The sequence below is a fragment of the Hyalella azteca genome, unplaced genomic scaffold (assembly GCF_000764305.2).
Source record: "Hyalella azteca isolate HAZT.00-mixed unplaced genomic scaffold, Hazt_2.0.2 contig3147, whole genome shotgun sequence".
NCBI lineage: Eukaryota > Metazoa > Arthropoda > Malacostraca > Amphipoda > Hyalellidae > Hyalella > Hyalella azteca.
Genome location: NW_025933399.1, coordinates 69,927 through 90,691, shown reverse-complemented (window position 1 = coordinate 90,691; position 20,765 = coordinate 69,927). Strand labels below are relative to the sequence as shown.

At 38.7% G+C, this 20,765-nt stretch overlaps 2 protein-coding genes across 2 annotated transcripts in view; one reads left to right on the top strand and one right to left on the bottom strand.

Annotated features, from left to right (window-relative positions):
- The window catches only part of LOC108665853, a 34,630-nt gene extending 22,426 nt beyond the window's left edge, over positions 1-12,204 (top strand). The window contains exons 25-30 of the mRNA XM_047879471.1: positions 410-3,307; positions 4,902-5,083; positions 6,316-6,390; positions 7,510-7,611; positions 9,120-9,964; positions 10,274-12,204. Of these exons, the coding sequence (XP_047735427.1) occupies positions 410-3,307; positions 4,902-5,083; positions 6,316-6,390; positions 7,510-7,611; positions 9,120-9,964; positions 10,274-10,518 (4,347 nt within the window). The 3' untranslated portion in view covers positions 10,519-12,204. The remainder of the gene's footprint in view (positions 1-409; positions 3,308-4,901; positions 5,084-6,315; positions 6,391-7,509; positions 7,612-9,119; positions 9,965-10,273) is intronic.
- Positions 12,199-18,925, bottom strand: LOC108665856 (transmembrane protein 248). The gene is made up of 7 exons (XM_018152663.2): positions 18,364-18,925; positions 17,922-18,032; positions 17,407-17,548; positions 16,455-16,648; positions 15,862-15,978; positions 14,914-15,063; positions 12,199-14,583 (listed from the first exon to the last, which is right to left on the bottom strand). The coding sequence occupies exons 1-7, from the start codon at positions 18,511-18,513 to the stop codon at positions 14,566-14,568; spliced, it is 882 nt and encodes a 293-aa protein (XP_018008152.1). The 5' UTR covers positions 18,514-18,925; the 3' UTR covers positions 12,199-14,565.
- Positions 18,926-20,765: the final 1,840 nt, after the last annotated feature.

Sequence of the window (20,765 nt, the reverse complement as noted above, 5' to 3'; positions counted from 1 at the left end):
CATTTCATTATCACTGTAGTTTTGATTTTTTGAGGGAAAAGATGGTTTTTCAGGAGCAAACGGATTTGTTCCAAAATAGTTACAAAAACATGTAATTTTTTGATAGCTGTTTGGCGGTTTTTTCCTTATTCAATCCTCCCGGCTATCAACAACTTGAAAACGATGGTATATTCTATATAATTTCAACTCTTGATCTCGATGCTACTGGTCTGTTTTCGTTTATCTTTACTGCACTAATGACGGGATGGATGTCCGTGGTAGTCGTTATAAACTCTAATTGATGGTTACTAACGGGAAATTCAAATGTGCCAGCCTACTAGTTTTATTGCACTAATAAGGGAAATTTGCTAAACTCGAAGAATTTCCTGTATCATGTCTCATATCTCTCTAAATCGCACGCTCGAAACAGAAGTTCCTCAATGCGGACGAAGCAAAGAAGCCCTCAATTGAACTGCCAATCAACGGAAACGACAATTCCCATGAAGTGTCGTCTGTTACCTTAAAAAACAATTCTTCTCAACTTCTCACTCTTGAAAACTTGCCTCTAAGCCCAATTTCAGCTCCAAACATCACATCATCTCGATTTATTCTTTCGCCTTCTTCCACTTCTGACATGCGATCTCCCATGAGTGCCACAAATATCGAATCTCCTCTGGCCGAGCCTCCAGCCTCGGTGCGGAAAGAAGATAATACGCTTGCAAACTTGACGGTCGCTGCTGCTGTCCGGCGAACTGACGCTATCGTCCAACGTCAGCTTCGTTCAGTCTCGTCGTCTGGCTTCGGGTCGACCAGCCCTACTCGTCGTTCTTTCCACGGTGGAGTCTTGACTAAGTATCCATGTCTTGATGATCTTGATCGCTCGCCAGAATCTTCCTTTTCTCGAGGAAAACGACATCTTACCAAACTGATTCAAGTATCGAAAACCAGTCCTGCCAAAACCTTGAATCGAAGTTTTACTATCTGTCTCCCTAGTGACTTAGCTAAAGAGAGCTATGCATTTATTGAGAGGAGCCAAGCGTGTATAGACGGATTTCACGATACCCTGAAAAATGCAGATTTCATTTTCCACGAAGAAAATGCTACCGGCATTGACCAAGCGATGACTATCTGGTCTTCGAAAAAAGGAATTGGAGCTCCTGAAGCCCTTCCAGAACAAATCCGTCCCTGCAACTCGAGTTTATTCTGCAAAAGTTGTTTCCGCGATGAGCACGACTCATCTCGGGTAACCTCCAAACAGAGCCCCGAAACTTCGCAGCACAGAGATGTTTTCATTATCATGAGCCCTAAAAAAGACGTGAAACTGACTGTAAACTCGCACCACAGTAATAATGTGGCTGGTAACTCTGTGCCTGCTATTTCAGCCAACGCTTACGTCTTTAACGATGTCATCTATTCGCGACCTGTTAAGAAGGCAACTGCCAGCATGTGCAACATAGTTAACTCATTACCAGTGGCTGAGAGGACACCGAAAAACGTAGCATCTAATCTTCCTGCTGGACGAAAGGATGTCAATGAGGCATATGCTAACGTCAATGATGCATATATTAACGCTGTATCACAACAAACAGAACGAGACAGTCGTGGAAACAATTCTACGCAACTTCTCCCACGCTGTAGTACGACCAACAACCTCTCACATCTCCCCACCTCCTCATTGACAAATTCAAAAATTAAAAACGACTCGGGACTTTACGAGAGGCCTTCAAGCATTCTGCTTTCCGCGGGCAACTTGAACGCTCTTTTTGGTGACACAAGCGTGGCACACAAACCACCTCTACCACCTCGCAACAAAAATTCATTCACCACTAACCACAGCAGTTCCAGCAGCTGCAACAACTCCGGGCATGCTGCTGCCAGTGCCTATAAACATCCTCCTCCACCTGTTCACCTACGAGATGGTAACCCTTTCCATGAATCAAAAGTGTTCCCCAAAGTTCCGAACTCTCAATCCTCGGCTGGTGATACCTCTGAGAAACCTTGCGCTGATTCTGTCGCCGAGCCTGTCGCCTCGAACTACTTCTACCATGGTGATACCGTCAGCGTTAACAAAGTTCAGAATATATCGCGTAATGACAACGGACTTGCGTCTGTCCATAAGCCTATCCAGACTCGAAATTATCAAGTGCCTCCTCCTCCTGTTCATATTAGAAACGCGCTTGCCGAGAAAAAATCGCTATGTGTTAACACTAGAAGTGAGCTGACGACCCAACAAGAAGTTCGTAGCACCTGCCAAGTACTTCCGGAACCTCGTAGCGAAGTTCTAACTAACAGTTCATCGTCTAAAAAAGAGGTAAATAGGCCGGCTTCTGTCATCCACACGTCGGTCTTGCAAGAAGTTGAAAATTCAAACAAATCGGATGATTTCAAGCCGAATAATCGACGACGTTCTTTTTCATTATCTGAGACTCTGTCATCGACTAGAAAGAGGAAAGCGAACAAGAAGAGTGAGAAGAGTGATCGCAAAGAATTAAGGTCTGAGAACAAGGAAAATATACCTGCCATTGAAGAAATCACTCGTGGTCATTCCGCTATTCCAAATTTTGGCGGTATGAATGCAAACTTTACATTCACCTTTGCAAAGACTTTGTCGTGCCTTAACAGCAATAGCTGCAAAGATCTTAGCTTCGTAGACCCCGAAGTCAAAGACAAGGCTATTTCTAACGACCATACGGCAAACAAATTGACTCGAAGGGAGCAGGACGACCGAAAAAACGAGGACACTTTCTGTCAGAACCAGGCAAACGAATCTATTTTGTCTGATTCAAATTACATGAATATCACTAACCTGTGCCCTGAGGCTTCTAGTGATTTCGTTGACAACATGAAAAATGTTACTGGTAATGAATTTACTATCGGTGTTCACACTAAAAAGAATCGCCCCTTACCGATCTATTGCCACGAGGGAGCGAATAATCCGATGCCTGCAAGTGGGCTTCGTGCACCTCACCCGGCAAGTCAATACACTCCTACCTCAGCTCCGAACTGCCAAACATACTTCAATAACGGCCTCTCTCTGAACAATCACCGCACTTACGAGAACTACGCATCAAACCTGGCACTACCGAATCCTGCCGTATGCTTCAATACTGCCAATCAGCCTTTGAGTAGCAGCAGTAGTAACTGCAGCAGTAGCAGTGGTCGCAGTAGCTCCTTGCCCAGGATGGGAGTAAAAGGCGTCGCAGCCGCCAAACTAGTCAGTCGAAGTAACGCACCGACAGGAATGAATTTCTATCAGGACTACTCATCGTATGTACCCTTCACCCGCGACTGCCGAGGACCCTGCCCAGCCCCTCTCATCCCGCCAAAGGTGCTACCTAACCCAATGGCTGCCCTTGCTTCTACTAACATATTAGAAGAGAGCAAGTACTGGGTAAGGCTTGCCAGCTCTCGTTCCCAATGACCGCATGCCACCCATCTGGACGCAATGAACTAAAATAATGCGCAAGACCCGAGTTTCTTCCGAAAAGTATCAATGCTTGTGATGGCTTGTAGTACTTCGGGCACGCAGAGGTACTGGCGCTTTTGGCTATCACTCTAATGTAGTTGTGTTGCATCGAAAATGTTTTGAAGTTTATTCATCGTTAGCATGCAAATTCAAAGTCAAAAGCCAGTATCTCTGCGCGTTTTCTACACCAGTCATTACAGTTTATTGTTTGCATAACAGGAATTGGATAGTTCGATTTTATTTAGTTTGTCACCGTTACACTGCACTGCACGTTTTTTTCAGTCACTGCAAGTGTTAATTGTCGTATAATTGCGACAATTTTATTTCATCGCATGTCAAACATCGTTTTTTTTTTGTAGCTTGAAAGTTTTTTTACTTACATCGTTGTTTCAGCTTTTCAGATTTTGCAGGTACGTGTAACGAAATGATTGCTATCGTTTTGTGTGTGCTGTATGACGTTTTCCTCTATTTTCAAGTGCATTGCCATAATCGCATTCTTAAATCCGTTTGGGCAGCTCCACTTTAACATCAATCAGCGCTCTATTTTCGCTGTACATCTTTATTCGTGAAAAAATGTTAGTCTCGACAGCTCTTTAATAAATTTTTTTTTTTATGTAACCAACTTTAACATTTTGCATTTTTCCTGTGAACGATGAATTCCATTTTACGAGTTTATCCATATTAGACGCTTCCTTGCTCTGTAGTTTTCGTAGTTTGAGCTTGCTGGGTGTTCACTCGGCATCGCGTTATGGTGTGTTTTTTTTTATTGAAGTTTAACATTATTTTTGTTTGTTCAATGCGTGATAGTAAAAATTTTTTTGTCCACGAGATTGTGCTGTTGATGAATTTTTTATGTTTGCATCATTGTTCCGGTTACCTTATCTTCAAGTAGCATTTCCTATTTCCCATTTCATGCTTGGAAATGTTTATAAGTTTACGATATGAATTAATCGCATCAATATAATTGCTGGATAGTTTTCACCTCAAGATAGTTTCAGCCCCTTTATAATTACGAACGATGAATAGTTTTCAGTTAACACTTGTTACTATAGATGTAGACATATGTGTACGTGTTCCGTGATGTAGATATATATATATAATCTATTGCGACGACAATCGGAATTTAGACCGTACTCGGATGTCGTACTCGGATATCAATGACCGTGTTCTGGTCTTAACTTGTATTCTATAAGCGCTACTTTTGCGTTACAATTCATTCCTAAGAAACACACATGAGAATTTAAATTGCCGCTGGAGTAAGTTTCTCTAAAACCTAGTACACAATTGAATATACGCTGCATCAAGGGTATGTTTTCTCTGCATCATCCAATCGTAAATAATCCTCGATAAATCAAGTACATTATCATTTTTTTCTGTGCTACATTTGATACAACAATCTTCTAAGTCTTGTATAAATTATAATGAAGTAATTATTCATAACGAGCGATGTTTACAGCGGCTGAAGCCTGTCCCGGCTCCTCCGGGCGAGGCTCCGTCCAACACTGCGGAAGAGTTCGGCTTGCCAGCGCACCGTCCCGGTAGCCGAGGGGTCAGGGGCTCTACACAGACCCCTGCCGCTGCCAACAGTTTACTCTTCGCGCACTATGCAAACTACCAACAAATTCAACAACATTTGCGGTGAGTACATGAAAAAAGTAAATAAAAAAAGTAAAAAGCATGTGAATGCTGTGCCTTGACTCCTAGTACATGGTAATGCAGCACATAATCGGTGAATTGTGACAACCTGCACACGATTAGCCACGCATGATAGGCCTCTCAAGAAACATCTGCCGTGTTCGTGGTGAAAACCCATTTAAAAAACTCTCGCCTGAAATGAGGTGCTGTCGAGTTAGCCTGTGGATAAATGTATAGTGCGCAGTTTATGGACTACATTTACTCGTAATTATCGTGGAAGTGGCATCTCGATTGTTGTTAATGAGCGTTTTTATTGTATTCTCACCTGTTCTAGTTTGTTCTAGGGAGCGCTATTGCCTCACTCTGACATGAAAAGACTTTTCTCAACTTATGGATACAGTCAGAAAACTGAATATGTTATCTTGTCTAAATCCTGACACTTTCTGCACATATCACTGATACGCTTCATTGCCTGATCCAACTGGACCAGGATGACCTAAACAAGGACATATTTATTTGTAAAATGAGTCTTACATATCTCCAAGATCTCATATCTACATTATTACATGTGGTGACTTCAAATGTAATTTAACATTTGCACCTTAATTGAAGTTTTAGGTTGATGCAAAATTATTAATAAAATTTAGCAATTCGATTCTTAGAAATGAATTACTAAATTATACAACGGCTGTTAAATTCATTCAATTATTCAATTGCTTTTTGGCCGGAAATAAGCGCTCATCGTTGAAATGATAATGAAAAATTTTTCGTTTTATAAAAATATATATTTCCGTTGTCAATGTCTGTAACATCCCTGTCTGGGATGTTAAACCTGTGATAACAGACAGTGATTTGATTCCCATGCAACGGCCGTTTGACTCAATATTTGCTAATTCATTACACTATCACTAGATCACAAGTCATTCATCATAACAAATTTTTCTGCAAAATTCATTTAATAATCATGCATGTACTCTCACATGCGTAGGTATAGAAGCATTTGCTCTACTCGACGATTTGATAACTCGTAACACAATATTTTTTATACTCTGTTCATAATGCTTTGTCGTACGCTTGATTTAACAATTTGATTCAGTAATTTGTAATTTGATTCAGTAACAAAGTAATTTGATTCAATTGTTGGGTGTTCTAAACTTTGCTTAAACTTTGTATTTTTGCTTATTAAAAACATTTGTTAATGCGTGTGGGGATGTAATTTTGTGTGCACTGAGCAGCAACGAAGAGCAAGAGCGGCTGAAGCAACTCGCCAGTCAGCAATACAGAGACTTCAGAGAGAAACATTACAACAGGTGCGGTCATCACTTGTTTTTCTCAGCTTAGACCAATATTTTAACATACTGTATTTATTTTCAATGTATCTTATTTACCTTTAATAATGGATCTTAAATTATTTTTATGTATTTTAGTTACCCAGTACGCGTCAAGTTTTTACTGGCAAAGTCAAGACCGGGAAATAATTTATTGAGCTCAAGCTGAAATAGGAGTATAAAGTAGTCTTGTACATCGTCCACATACAAACAATAATTAAAAAAATATCTTCAAATCTTTGGTGCTATAAGCTCGGTTTTTATTTCAAATTAAATTTTGTATTCAGCGGCACAGATTTGGGGCAAAGAAAAAGAGGTGCACGGCCTTCTCTTATGGTCTAATTTTGGTCGTTAGCAGAGGTTGCGGGTTATCATTCTCCCCACTATCTCACATGGTTATGTATTGAGCGAATAATTGTGAAATTTAGAACTTTGTAGTAGACGGTTCCGTTTATTATGCGACTAGTTTATAGTAAATCGAAGTATCATCAAAAGAAGAAAAAAACCTTCCTAACTAATTTTTTTGAGAAATTTGTTCTGCTAAATATTTGATTGTCATAATACTTCATCAGTGCACAGAGGAGTTGTAATTATGTTCTCGTAGTTTGTTGTGGGAACATTGATAGTTGGATTCTACAAGAAATTCTCATATTGATTTAAGATGCCGTACATGATTGCCTTCCTTGATTAATTCATGTAATTTTTGTTGTGAGCCTTGACTGCATACAATGTCGTGCCGGTGACTCCAATCAGCTTTACCGAAAATATTAAGACAGCTTCAGCTTATGATTGTATCTGTATTGCTTCATTTATTCCTTAAATGGTTAAAATATTCTCTGGGAAACTTTTTTCATGATGGTTCTTCTTAATACGTACTTAAGATTCTACTACGGGTTATGGAATAAAAATTAATTCCTGCTTTTATGGTAACTTTCATCAGTGGTCGACTCGTAACTCTTGTGTACGCGGTTACATGGTGTCCTTGCATTCTAATCAGACCTACTAACTCATGGTTGGACTAACTCTCCACCAGTCTCGCTATGTATGGTTTGATGCGGTATATTTTAGCTGACGCTTTGCTTCTTCTGACGGGGCTCACAGGAAACAGCGGCCTCACACAACTTACATCACTGAGTCTTCCCCTCAGTGGCAATTGCTGCAAAAACTTGAGCAGTCTTTTATCGATGAGGCCATCATCAACAGGTAAAATTGCAATTTCAACCTCGTTTGTCTTCTCTGTCAAAAGGATTTGACTCACACTGGTTTTATGTTCTTATTTCATATAAATGAACTTCTTGGTCACATTCAGCTCACTCGTTCATGCCACCCTTCTATCTCTCTTCTGCATTATGTTCGTTGTAACTAAAACTTTTGTTCACATATTACAATTGTTCACATATTACAATTTAATTGCGTGTGCTGCGTTATTAATTGTTCTCAAAATTGCGATCTTCTTACAAGTAAGGTGGTTGAGCTCAGCTCATAACTTGATTTTTTGCCATAATCTATATTTTTTATCGCACGTTTACCATATGTGGGACTGAAAACTTTAATATGTGATACTGAGCATGCAGATAACATGATTACAATGTATATGTCATCATTCCGTGTGAAAGTTTATCTTCATTGAGTGCATGAAGACTTTGTGACGGCACGGATCTACTTACCCTCCTAACGTGAAGAGAATGCGCGCAGATTAAAGGAAACGGCATTTATTTTTATGATGGTGGAGCTTTTTCATAGTACTTAACGATTGAACAAGTAATTAAAGTTGCCATGTAAGAACAAAATGCTATCTCACTTATACAAGGGAAATTCTACCTTCGTGCTGTAGCTCACCGCCTCGTTGATCATCAACACAGAATAGTATCTCTAAATATACGTCATATAGTTTGTACAACTACAACCTGACCAAAAGTCAAACTTTGCCTTCTTAGCAATCCTGTAGGTTTTAATTTTCGTGAATACTACTTTATACCTTCAACTTGGTTCTAAACTGAGCATCATTAATTTTCCGTCTTGCTATATTCATCAACGTGAAATATCTGGCTACGATAGCCAAGCACAAAGCGTGCCTGAGGCACAATATTTACGAGCGCTGCATACCTTAATTACGATATTTACCAAAAAGGGCTTGAGGTACAATATTTGAGAACAGTGCATGACTGACGTACGAAATTTATCAGTAATTCGTGCCTGACGTACGATATTAATCAGTAATGCGTGCCTGACGTACGATATTCATCAGTAATGCTTGCCTGACGTACGATATTCATCAGTAATTCGAGCCTGACTTAGACGATATTCATCAGTAATGCGTGTCTGAGGTACGATATTAATCAGTAATGCGTACCTGATATAGTATATTTATCAGTAATACGTGTCTGACGTACGATATTAATCAGTAATGCATGCCTGACCTACGACATTGATCTGTAATGCATGCCTGACTTACAATATTATCAGTAATGCATGCCTGACGTACGACATAGATCAGTAATGCATGCCTGACGTACGACATAGATCAGTAATGCATGCCTGACGTACGACATTGATCAGTAATGCATGCCTGACGTACGACATAGATCAGTAATGCATGCCTGACGTACAATATTATCAGTAATGCATGCCTGACGTACAATATTATCAGTAATGCATGCCTGACGTACAATATTATCAGTAATGCATGCCTGACGTACGATATTTCCTAGCAGGGAGTGTCGTGAGTACCAGAGCCAGAGAGGTCCTCGTGAGGGCCACGGCAGCATGTCGCGCCCCGTCAGCAACTACTACGAGTATGAGAGCGTCCAGGCAATGATGTCTCACGCAGCCACCTCCTCCGACTCCACGAGACAAACTCCACAGCAGCAGCTGATGCTGCACTCAAGGGCGGCTCAGCATCAGGGGGAACTTTCCAGCAACTTGACGTACAAAACCAACGCCTTTTCTCAGGCACAATCAAATAAAAACAACAGCGCTTATATCCAGCAACAACACAACAGCGCCAACAACACAACAAATATCAGTATCGGGAGCAGTAACAGCTCGAACGCTAGCTCGAATGGCCCTCCGTACAGACATCAGCACAGTAACAGTAGCAGCAATAACAGCAGCGGACGCAACAGAGCTCCGCCCATGTCACCTTACAAAAACCACGTCAACACCCAGGGCTACTCTATTCAAAACCCCAGAAATATGAATCCTGGTTATTCATCCACAGTTCAATACTCAAGCAATTCCAATAGTAGTAATAACAATAATAATAGTAAAAATATTAATTCAATGAGCATGGGTCCTAACAGCCCTGCGTTCAATAATATGAGCCACGACAATTCAATGCCAGGACCCGCTATGTCGGGACAAAATTCTCTGCCTCGGCGCTCTCATATGCAACCGCAGTATTCTGACCCTACCCAGGCCACCGACGACGCTCTTCCTTATCACGCTAACTCAAACTCAAAGCTTCACCAACAACCGAGACAACAGAAACAAGCTCCCCCACCTCCTAACAAACCACATCAGCAGTATCGCATGCAGGCTACTCACCAAGCCAAAAGTGAGTTCTGAAGGTTCACTCGAGTCTGTGACTGCGGTTGCTCTTGATGACTTCTTAATTAAATTGTATGTTATTAAGAATGAAAGTTCGAACACATGTCTTTCGTAAATACTGTCATAAAATACCGACGCCCTTTTTTTTGCAACGCAACGGTTATATCCCTTCCATTTCACGTGAGAAAAAAAATATGTTCATGTTCACCATGAACACAATTTTTGGTCACCAGGATCACACTCCATCAGTTTTGAATTATTTCATGAAATTTCAATTAGCTTTCTATTACTAAACTTGTGTTTTTTCTGTCACCAGGCAGTCCCAGCAAAAGCAGTCATCCCCAAAACATGGGGGCGATGCACCATCCTTCTCATCGCAACCGTCAGCCACCTCCACCCCCACCGGGGCACCCTCTGGCCCCAACTCACCACCGACACCCCCAACAATATCAACAAACACAGCACACTTCACAATCCCAGCACAATCCACAATCCCAGCACTCTCAACCCCACTATCGAGTTGGAATGAATCAACATACGGTGCCAGGATCTAAAGTTTAGTTTATTCTATGCTGGCTTTTGCAAGAAACTCTGGTTCGTCGATCGCCTCTTGAATCATCAAACTTGAGATATAAATTCATCTCGCAAGCCTTATACCGACACAATAATTAGATTCAATCGTAAAGTTTTATGCCGCCGCCTATGATTTTTACATCTTTTTCGGAAGAATTCTTTAAAAACTTGCTGGTAAATTCAATTTCGTTTACATGCCAAAGACGGAGTTCCCGGGATCCGTTCTCAGAGCACATGTCAAGTCATTTGACTGATTTTACTGACCGTATATTATGATTATTATTCGAGATAAGACATCGGTTCTGAAGTGCAACTGGCAAATTCACTTCTTTCTTATCTTATAAGAACTTCTTGTTAGAGAAGCTTTTTGTTATACTGTAATATTAGCACTGTCTTTTGATCTTGCTTCTTCTCTGAACTTTATTTATTTCAATTTTATCTTAACCAAAACACTTCTGCGCCAAAGTCGAGGTTTTGGCTGTGACAGTTTATGGCTGTATTCTTAGCCTCGATGTTTTCTCTCGTGCTTTTATGAATATAATTACGACGATAACTAATTTTAATGTAATATTAGCATTACAACTTAAAAACCTATCTTTCAAACAGCTCCATTTATCTCTTAAAACCCGTAAAGTAGTGTCAGTTATGAGATAGGCTAATTTTTTGGTTTAGTTTGTAGCAATCGACTGCTGAATCGCGCAATTTGAAAGCCAACATTTTGTACTTAATTCTTTTAGGTGCCAGCTTTGCTGAACTTTAACTGTCGGCATCGGCACATTTTTATTACTTTGATAAATAATTTAGTTAGAGCTGCTAATTCCATTTTTAATTCTATGTTTTTGTGTGAAGTTTTAATGTTCCGTTGTTTTAAACTGACTGTTCAGCCAATGCATCCAATAATTGGTGATGTGGGCATTTTATAACTCTGGCAGACTATAGTTGACGTAGGTAACATTCGAAGAGATGCCTTGGGATTTTTTAATCAAGCCAATATTGTATGAATCGTTAGTAAGGTAACCTTTATAATTCCAGGATTAAAGTTCCGAACGTACCTGCTCATATTTTAAGTAAAACTAGTTATCAAAATATCGGTCACTACTTACGAGTTAATTAATTACGGTTTATGTAACTCGCCGAGAGCATTGGGCTGCTGCGCTAACGTGGGACCAGCTTTGCTCATTAACTCTAACTCCCCAGCGCCGCTGATAAACTTATAATGCTGTAGTCTTTTTGTGAGGATATTTCAGGAGGGTGAGAAGCATTTTTTTTCTCGGCATCGCACTTGTGTTCTGCAGCGTAAGATGCATTTAGGGGAAGTCTACTCGTGGTCAAAGTATTTATTTCGTCACTGAACGTTCTGACGACTAAATTGAGAAGTAGCGTGTATACAACTGATAATGCATTAAGTTTCATCATTATTATTAGTGTACCAAGTAACTTGCAGATTGACGTCAGCTTATGCAATGTCAACGGTATATCAGAGCCGGAGGTAGATGTGGTCTATGCTAATTAGAAACGTAATTAGAGCTTTTACTATTGTACATATGTGGAAAGTTCAATCGCCATATTTTTACAATTGATCATGTAAAAACTCAGCTGAATTAATTTATGAAGATTATAAATGGCTACTTATTTTCTTTCTCCGGGGTGTTGAACAATAAACCGATGAAAGTGTGTTACAAGTTTATTGAGAAGGTGAAGCATTCAACACACACTTTGGTGCAGTTGCATCACATTCAATTCCGATGAAACGCACATACATTTTCGTAAAACTGTACATGAATTATTCATATAAAATTCTTGTCAATAATACAAAAAATGTTATTCTATAAAATTTGATGCAATGACAACATTTAACAACTCCTACTCCTACATTAAAAAGATAATAGATAGCTTCGAGCTGTAAGGCACTTGAATATCAATATTGCTCAAGTCGATTTCCGGCACATACGTTTAATAGTAGTCATAGCTAAACTAAGCGTTGGAATGACATCTTGTAACGTAATCATTAAAGATACAAAATTATACCACTCCTGCAAATCTATGTAGAACGCTTACATAATATTTTCTTCTAATTTGACAGTCGTCCAGCCACTATTTCATTATAAATCTGTTCAAATATCCGAGGACTAACTGTGAACGGGGAGATGATGTTCATTGAACTGGTAACTAGACCAAAAATGAAAATTTGCGGCATAGACACAATGCGCAATTTTTTTTCTATCATGTTGAGAGTACAGCATTCGACAACTGGATAGGATAGGGACAAAACCCTTTCAGTGTTCGATCAACTCTTGCTGGAAGTTTGCTGATCACAATTTTTTCGTGATTTGAAAGTCTGCAGAGCTTCATGATCATGCTCTCGATCAATTCAATAAATTTACGTCTATATGAGATTACAGTAATTCGTGGAATCCAAGAGCATCTGCATCACAGGAAAATGCGGTAACTTGTCCAAAGCAATAGCCAACAATGCAATAAACAAATGACTAGCGTAAAAAGCTGGCTACCACGAACATCATAATGAAGCAATAATTATCAAAAACTTACTTACGGATCAACGTGTACATAACTTGCTGACTGAACTCAACTCGCTTCGTGAGCACGAATACTTCAATTTACAAACTACTGCACCATTCAAGTGAAAAATCACGCTTGCCACCCATATTAAAAATTCACAACCTTTACACAAGATGAATAACAAACAAAAGCCAGAATTATCAGAAGCGCAGTAAAAACTTTCCTGTTTCTCGCCACTACTTAATCAAACGATGAAACTTGAACACAAGGTGCACCGCATTCCGATAATATTGGTCGCAAAGTATAAAAAGTTATGCACGTAAATAAAAAAATCTTTTGGAAACTGAACATCTAAAGCTGCAATGAAAGTTGAAACAAAAATATCTGATGACTATATACAAGTATTGCACAATTTGCGCCAAGTCAAAGTGATGAAATCTAGGGACAATCTTCTGAGGTTATACCTAAATTTGCGAGTAAAGCTAAGCAAATAATGTTTTAATAATGAAAGCCGCTAATGACTAAAAATAATGATAAATTTAGATGAATTAGACGGGAATTAGGGAGGAAATAAAAATATATATGCTATAAATAACATGTTACTTCGCTGTTGGCTCCATAAGATGATTGACTTACTAGTAGGAGGGAAGGAAAGATGGGATAAAAGAATATATTCCTACAACCAATTGCAACACAAATAAAAGAAACCTGTAACCTATACATTTAAATACTGAAAGCAGCCTATAATGCACAGCAAATGAAATGAAAAAATCACCCTTCAAGTATCCTTCATTCAACCATGCCCAGGTTCATCGGGTCACTTGGAAACCACTAGAAACAAAATCTCGCTAGTAACAAATATCACTAGCACTGGGCTCTTATCTCTAGAACCCTCGATAGTCGATACATTTCCACATTTCTTGTCAAGCACCCAACCCAAAGTTTCTACACTTATTAATACGGACACAATGCAAATGATTTGGATCTGAAGAGGTCTCAATAAAAATAAAGCTTTGCTATGTAAGTGGAATTAAATGTAAGATTATTGGACTGATAACAGCTGTCATCTCAAACCGGAATGGTTTCTAGTAAAAAACCTGCCGTATGATAATAGACCTTTCGCAGGAAAGAGGAGTGAAAATCTGATAATCTTCGTCGCTTTCAGCGTAATTTAAAAGCATCACACCAATAATGAAATGAACACACCTAAGAATGGATGTTTTCCAGTTTTTATCATAGACAAGCGTCACGTGAAAGATCATCATATAATAACTCAAACTTGTCCAGCGGGTAACAATCAAATACCAGCAAGTGCACAAGGCATTTGCTTATCAAGGCATCACCTTGAAAGCCATGTGCCGGTCATGCTGTTGTGGATTTTCAAAGAGCCACAGCCCAACTACGTCAGCAAGAACTATTGCAACCCTAAATAAAAACGTCCCAGATCACAGAATTTATTTGGTGAACAAAAAGAAGAGGACACATAAAATTTTTTTCGTTGTTTGCACTCTCTCCTTATTCCGTCAAGCATACCTGCACGGTCAGAAGCAAATTATTATTCACCAGCAGTGCAGCAAAAATAAAAAATGTAATTGCAGCACATTGAAAATTCTGCACTTTAAAGCGTAAAATGTAGGTCAAATAATCAAAATAGTTAAATAATGAACTTAGGTTAACTGTACTAAGTAGGTTAACACATCAAAAATGAGTTAACAGAAATCTTTCTGTTACCATGCTATAGTTATGGTGTTAATTTTCTGGCTTTAAATTATATATACATAAACTAGCAACGACTAAACCATCTTGCTAACTTCAACCTAGACTAGAACACCTGAACGCTCTTTACGGTGATGAAATAATGACCTTCTCAAGTGACGATGCAGCAGCATGGCCGGGCATCCTGGCGTGATGGACGGCCCTGCGGCAGATGGCGTAGCACAGCAGCAACAGGATGAGCACCGTCAGGGCGCAGGTCGTGTACATGATGTGTAGCTGGATCAGCACCGTGTCGTCCTGCAACATAGACGGAAACAATGAGAACAGGAGATGGGAGCTTCGGGTCCTGCAACATGGATGGAAACAATGAGAGCAGGAGATGGGAGCTTCGGGTCCTGCAACATAGACGGAAACAATGAGAGCAGGAGATGGGAGCCTCGGGTCCCGGAACAATAAGGAAACGACAAAAATCGGAGATTGGTTCTGATGTCATGCAGAAATGCACATAAGACAACCTACTCAGTAGGAAAATTGCATATGACTCAAATGCAGTAGTATCAAAAGGAATTACAAATGTATACAGACGTTAAATATCATATGTGAATATTTTTAATTGAGATCAGGAATGCAGAAAGTAACTTGCAATTCTATGTAAAGATGGTTACACAGAATAATGAACGGTGAATGTTGGTAGAAATATAGATAGCTGATTATGGAGTAGCAAGTAAACTACTTACCTACCAATGCAAATTTATGAAAAACTAGTGAAAAGGAAATGCTTTGCTGCTGCATTGTTATTGTGAGAATATTTCCAAATAAACATTCTCAGAGTTGGCATACCTAGAACCGCTATATTCAAGAACAGAGAACTTTAGTACGAATAACAGAGAAATAAAATATAAGCTTGGAAAAGTGTGTTGTTGGCCAGAAAAGCAGTGATGCGTATGAAAAAAATTGAAACTAGTTAATATAAACAAAAAATTGGACTAGGAATGAACAAATAATTAATTAATGAGAAAAAATAAACAACAATTTGCACAAATTGGTTACAAGTGAATGCCATGGCTGACAATAAGCCATGAGGCAGCGGCGCACCTGCGAGAGCAGAGGCGTAAGAAGCTCTTGCTGCTGCAGGAGCAGCGGCAGCACCGCGTCCGTGGCCGCGCATGGCTCTCCCGACACACCCAGGGCGTCTACCACGCGTACCGGCCACTGTATCCACATGCACACATCACCACCATGTACACTTATTGGTCTAACATTACAACAGAGTCTCCTGAGTTATCAGCATTACATTGCATATAACTATCCGAGTTTATATAATTGAGTTGAAAATATCAGAGGATTCTAAACCAAAATTGAGGCGATTCTTATATATAAACAAAATTATTGTACAAAAATAAAACTGATAATTGCCACAAAGCAACCCAGTTTAAAGGGGGAGAAAATTTGGGTATCAGTACTACTCAGAAATTAAATGTTTCCGATGTAATGCTACAGCTTTAAAAATGAAATATAAATTAGTCAAATTAAGAGGCAATGTCATCACAATAAAAGTAGTTTAAAAGACAAGTTCTAAAAAATTCACCTGATTTGTGTACGGTAGTGAAAAACTGAACACAAATCCCAATGATCCCACAAGCAAATAAACAAGAGAGGAATGTTTAGGTATTACAGTCATGACTTACGTTTTCCCTGCTACATGATTCAGGAGTGACGATGGAGTTGGGCAGGAGGCGACTTGGTCCAGTAAAGGTTATGCAGACATTAATGATGTCTTTATTACTGCTTGAGTCTTTGGTTTTGTGCGAGTCTTTCTTGGACTTTGATTCAGGAAGGCCGATCATTATTTGCATCAGGTCAGCCGCACGACTCAATGGAACTGCCGTATGAGAACACCAGCACATTTAAAATGGAGCAAACAGATGGACTTGCAGCATTAATCAAATTACTGTTGTACATGGTCAGTGATTAAGCGCATTGCATTTTGCATAATTTAGTTTATTTATATTAGTATATCCTGGACAACAAAAAGCATTTGTGATATGTCAAGAAAGTCATCTTTGACATAGACTTTTGAATGGTTGATAAAAACGACCTAGTAATCAAGCTTTATTATTTATTTGTCATTTGAGAGAATCCACTCAGAAAAAACTTGGTGTCACCAATGTTATTAGATTGTCATTAATATATAGGTACTGTTTTACCAGGAGCATAAACTAATGAACTATTTGTGCATCATAAAAAAAGAACAAATATCCTCTAATAAGGAATAAGAATAAAAAACAGGCAAACATGCACACTTGAAACAACTGGGCTTTGTACCTACTATAGGTATACATTTCAACCTGAAGTATGAACAAGTGCTTCCCACAGAAACCATCAAAAAACAACATGCATAAAGGTTTAGAAGATTAAAAAGAAAACAAATTTTCAATTTTGTCAGATAATATCTCTGGATATATTTTATTACTCACAAATAATAACTAATAATTCTTTTGATTTATAATATGGTAACTGTGCTTGGTGTTGAGTACATAAATGCTAATTATGTTGAGTACACAGTAAGCTTATATAAGTAATATTAATAGTGCAGCTCTAATGCTCAGTGATGTTACCTCTAATGCTCAGTGATGTTACCTCTAATGCCTAGCAGAGCCTCAGTGATGTTGGAGTAGAGGGTGTGGTGAGCAAGCATGTCTAGCACAGCTGGTGTGCTCTCAATTGGTCTGACGGCCTCCACAGAGAGGGTCACCAGAGCACTCACAGAGGATATGTTTGCCTGACAGATACATAAGTACAAGCTAAGACTTTCCTTAGAGAAGCTGCAGCAAATTTTATTTCTTTTTAGTTTGAATTTTAACAATTAAAATATTACTAAATAATTTAAACTATATACTTCCAAGTAAATTTGCAAAATAAGTTTAGTTTATACAATATCACATGGTAATGGTAACAAATAATGCATGAAAAAATAACTCAGTACTCACTGCAGTGAGTGACAGAGTGCACTTTTTCTCATCAACAAAAACATGAAGTCACGGACAGACAGACAGACAGACAGACGACAGAAATGGTGAGCACAATACTGCATTTTTTCCATAAATGACGCTAAAAAGGCCACGTTTGAAACATCAAAATCTTTCCATACTCACCTGAACAAGAGGTTCTGTTACTGAATCTGCTTCAGCTATTGAATAATTTGCCGCTATTGAAGGAATGCAGAGTTCCACACGAGAGAAGCTTGAGAAAAAAGTATTCCAGTCCTGTAAGAGTGCAAATGTCCATCAAGTTTAAACTGTTTTAAGCATGTTATGTCTTATGCAAACTATACATGTGTTTAAATTACATTCATCATATTTATATCTGATCAAATTGTTAAATTGGTATCCATTTGATGAGAAATTGAGGATATTTTCCAGAAATTAAATATAGTATAACAATAAATATGGATCTCTATGTACTCATATTTCTGAATTGCCTAATTAAATGTAATTCCTTTCCATTTGACAATTATAATAAACTTTTTAATTTATTCTAAGAACTTGTAATAGTATTACATTGCTTAATATAAGTAGATTAACAAGCATTTCTCACCCTGACATTAGGATCGGGCAAATTATCCCGATGAACATCAACATAAATGGAGATGGAGACCAAAGTGACAGCACATGCCACCAGAGTCAAGAGGAATACAGCCAGGGGAGGTTGCATACACCACCAGTCACACAATTTATTGCATCCCATGGTTTCAAGTTCATGGGAACCAGCAGATTTTATAAATTATAATAGTTTTGAGGGCCAAAAACTAACCACAGTAAAATTTCACAGTAGTAATGGAAAGTCATCCATTTCCTAAAGAAATTTTCTAGTGTTTCTAATTCATATAAAGGCTGAAATTATAAAGATATGTTGGTTAATTTAAATTATTTTAATAATAATGCATTGCAGTTGTTTTTCTCCTTGCAAGCAGTATTGTAAAATTAAATACCATAAATATAATAAACCTGTTCTATTTTCCAGTGTGCTGCATATGAATCTTAATACTCTTTTGAAATTTCTTGTTCTAGACATCAGTAGACAATGCCAGGACTGTGGCAGGACATCTACATATACACTGCAAATTTGAAAAAAATAGCAAGTAACATCACTTTATAATAGGTACTAATTATTATTTTTATTTTTAGACCATTTCATGTGTTGAAGTTTATTCTGGGATGAATAATTTGGGGATGATTTATGCTTATGGTTGCATTTGATTATGCACAATATTTACGGATTAGAGAAGAGGTCAGTTCAAGAGTAAAGAAGGCACAGCTGGTTTGAAAAAATTAAACCATTAATGCTTTATCCTTTGGCTGGTCTGTTGCATATAAACAATCCAATGTAGTAAATGTACATGGACAAAATGTTATTTCCTCATTCAGGACTAGTATTTTCATTGTTAAGTTACTAAACAACTGAAGAAAGCCAACAACTTATGACTGTAATTTTGACTTATGACTGTAACAACTTGTGTACCTGATCAAAGATCATGATTAATTGATTATGAAACCTGGGACATGAACTTGCTGTTTCTGTAGCTTTTGGATTTGGCTGTGGGCGGGTTTTTTTATCAGTGGGTCTTTCATTTGGATCCATAATTTTTATTGACATTTAGGTTGAATTTTGATGAGCTGGCTGCTGGTACTCCACAAGTTCATCGTACTTGAATAATTTGATGGTATAACTCCTCAGCTCCTGCCGGATTTGAGTCGATGGATTTAGAGACTCTCAAAGCACAAAGCTGAAGGCTATTTGATCACAATTTGCCTGGCATTTTTTTTCAGATATTGCCAGGGTTGTTTTGCCTTTGGAGTTATTATAAGACGCCTGCGGCCTGTCAGAGGACAGAGACCACCAGTCCGCCACTGCTGTGCATTGAATGAAGTATCATGATTTCTTCCCTCCAGAAGGTAGCCTATAAGCTATAACACTTTTTGACTTTAATATTATCAGCCACAAGCCACCAGTCACCAGACAGATCACATCCATTGAATTAGATCAATCAGCCCACAGGAAAGTAGCCTGACATAGAATGGCCTAGCATCGTCTGCCAACACGTGAAAAAATTTTAATCCCAAATGCTGTGAGCAAAAAGTTATGTAATTTAGCAAAGCTGCAGAACTCAGAAGTTGCTTGTCAAGGTACAATAGATTTTGGAACAAAACTATGCTTTCTGAAACCTAACCCTGGATGTTGTGAGCTTACTGAGCTATGCCTAATAGTGAGTAGTGACCAGGCTGGAATTCTAAGAATGGAAGTTCACTTATAAAAAAGCTTTCCACCCAAGGTGAAAAGCTTTCCTTTGATACAGTGCTCTGCTCTGTTACTGACTATAAATGTAAAAATGGATCATAAGTGTAACACGTGCATAAACTTTGTAAATAAATTCGCATTCGCACCTCGTAAATGGCTTTTCATGGCCGAGATATGGAATTCACGGCTTGGTGAAATAGCATCACGGCTCGTAGAAATGGAATCACGGCTGGCAAATCCATAAAACCACTGCTCGAAAAATTCAGTCGCGGCTTGCCAAGTAGATATATTCCATACTAGGACACAACCAATCACAGCTTGAAAGCATCCCCATCAACCAATTACAGCTTGAAAGCATCCCCATCAACCAATCACAGCTAGAAAGCAAAATAAGTAAATAACATTACAATTCCATTAACCAATCACAGCTGGAAAGCTGAAAGGGGCTAAAATCACAATCTTATCAATCAATCACAGCTGGAATTGACTGAAAGTGTAAAGTTCCTGGCCTTTCCAAACTTTCAGGTCCTGCTTTCCAATATGCTATGTGTACTGGTTAATTTAATAGCCCTCTAGTCACTAGTCACTAGTGACCGTCTGGTGATGCACAGCAGGATGCATGGCAATGATGGCATTGCATGCAGTTCCACTGGCAAGCTGGGCTGGTTGCGTGGTTGGTTGCAGAACGTTGTCCACTAGTT

Bases quoted from the DNA above. Each gene is read 5' to 3' on its own strand.
- LOC108665856 (XM_018152663.2), bottom strand. From the start codon at position 18,513: ATGGGATGCAATAAATTGTGTGACTGGTGGTGTATGCAACCTCCCCTG. The intron at 17,549-17,921 runs GTGAGTATGGAA...TGTATCTGTCAG, and splicing joins TAACAGAACCTCTTGTTCAG to GCAAACATATCCTCTGTGAG. The intron at 15,064-15,861 runs GTGCGCCGCTGC...TCTATGTTGCAG, and splicing joins TTACGCCTCTGCTCTCGCAG to GACGACACGGTGCTGATCCA.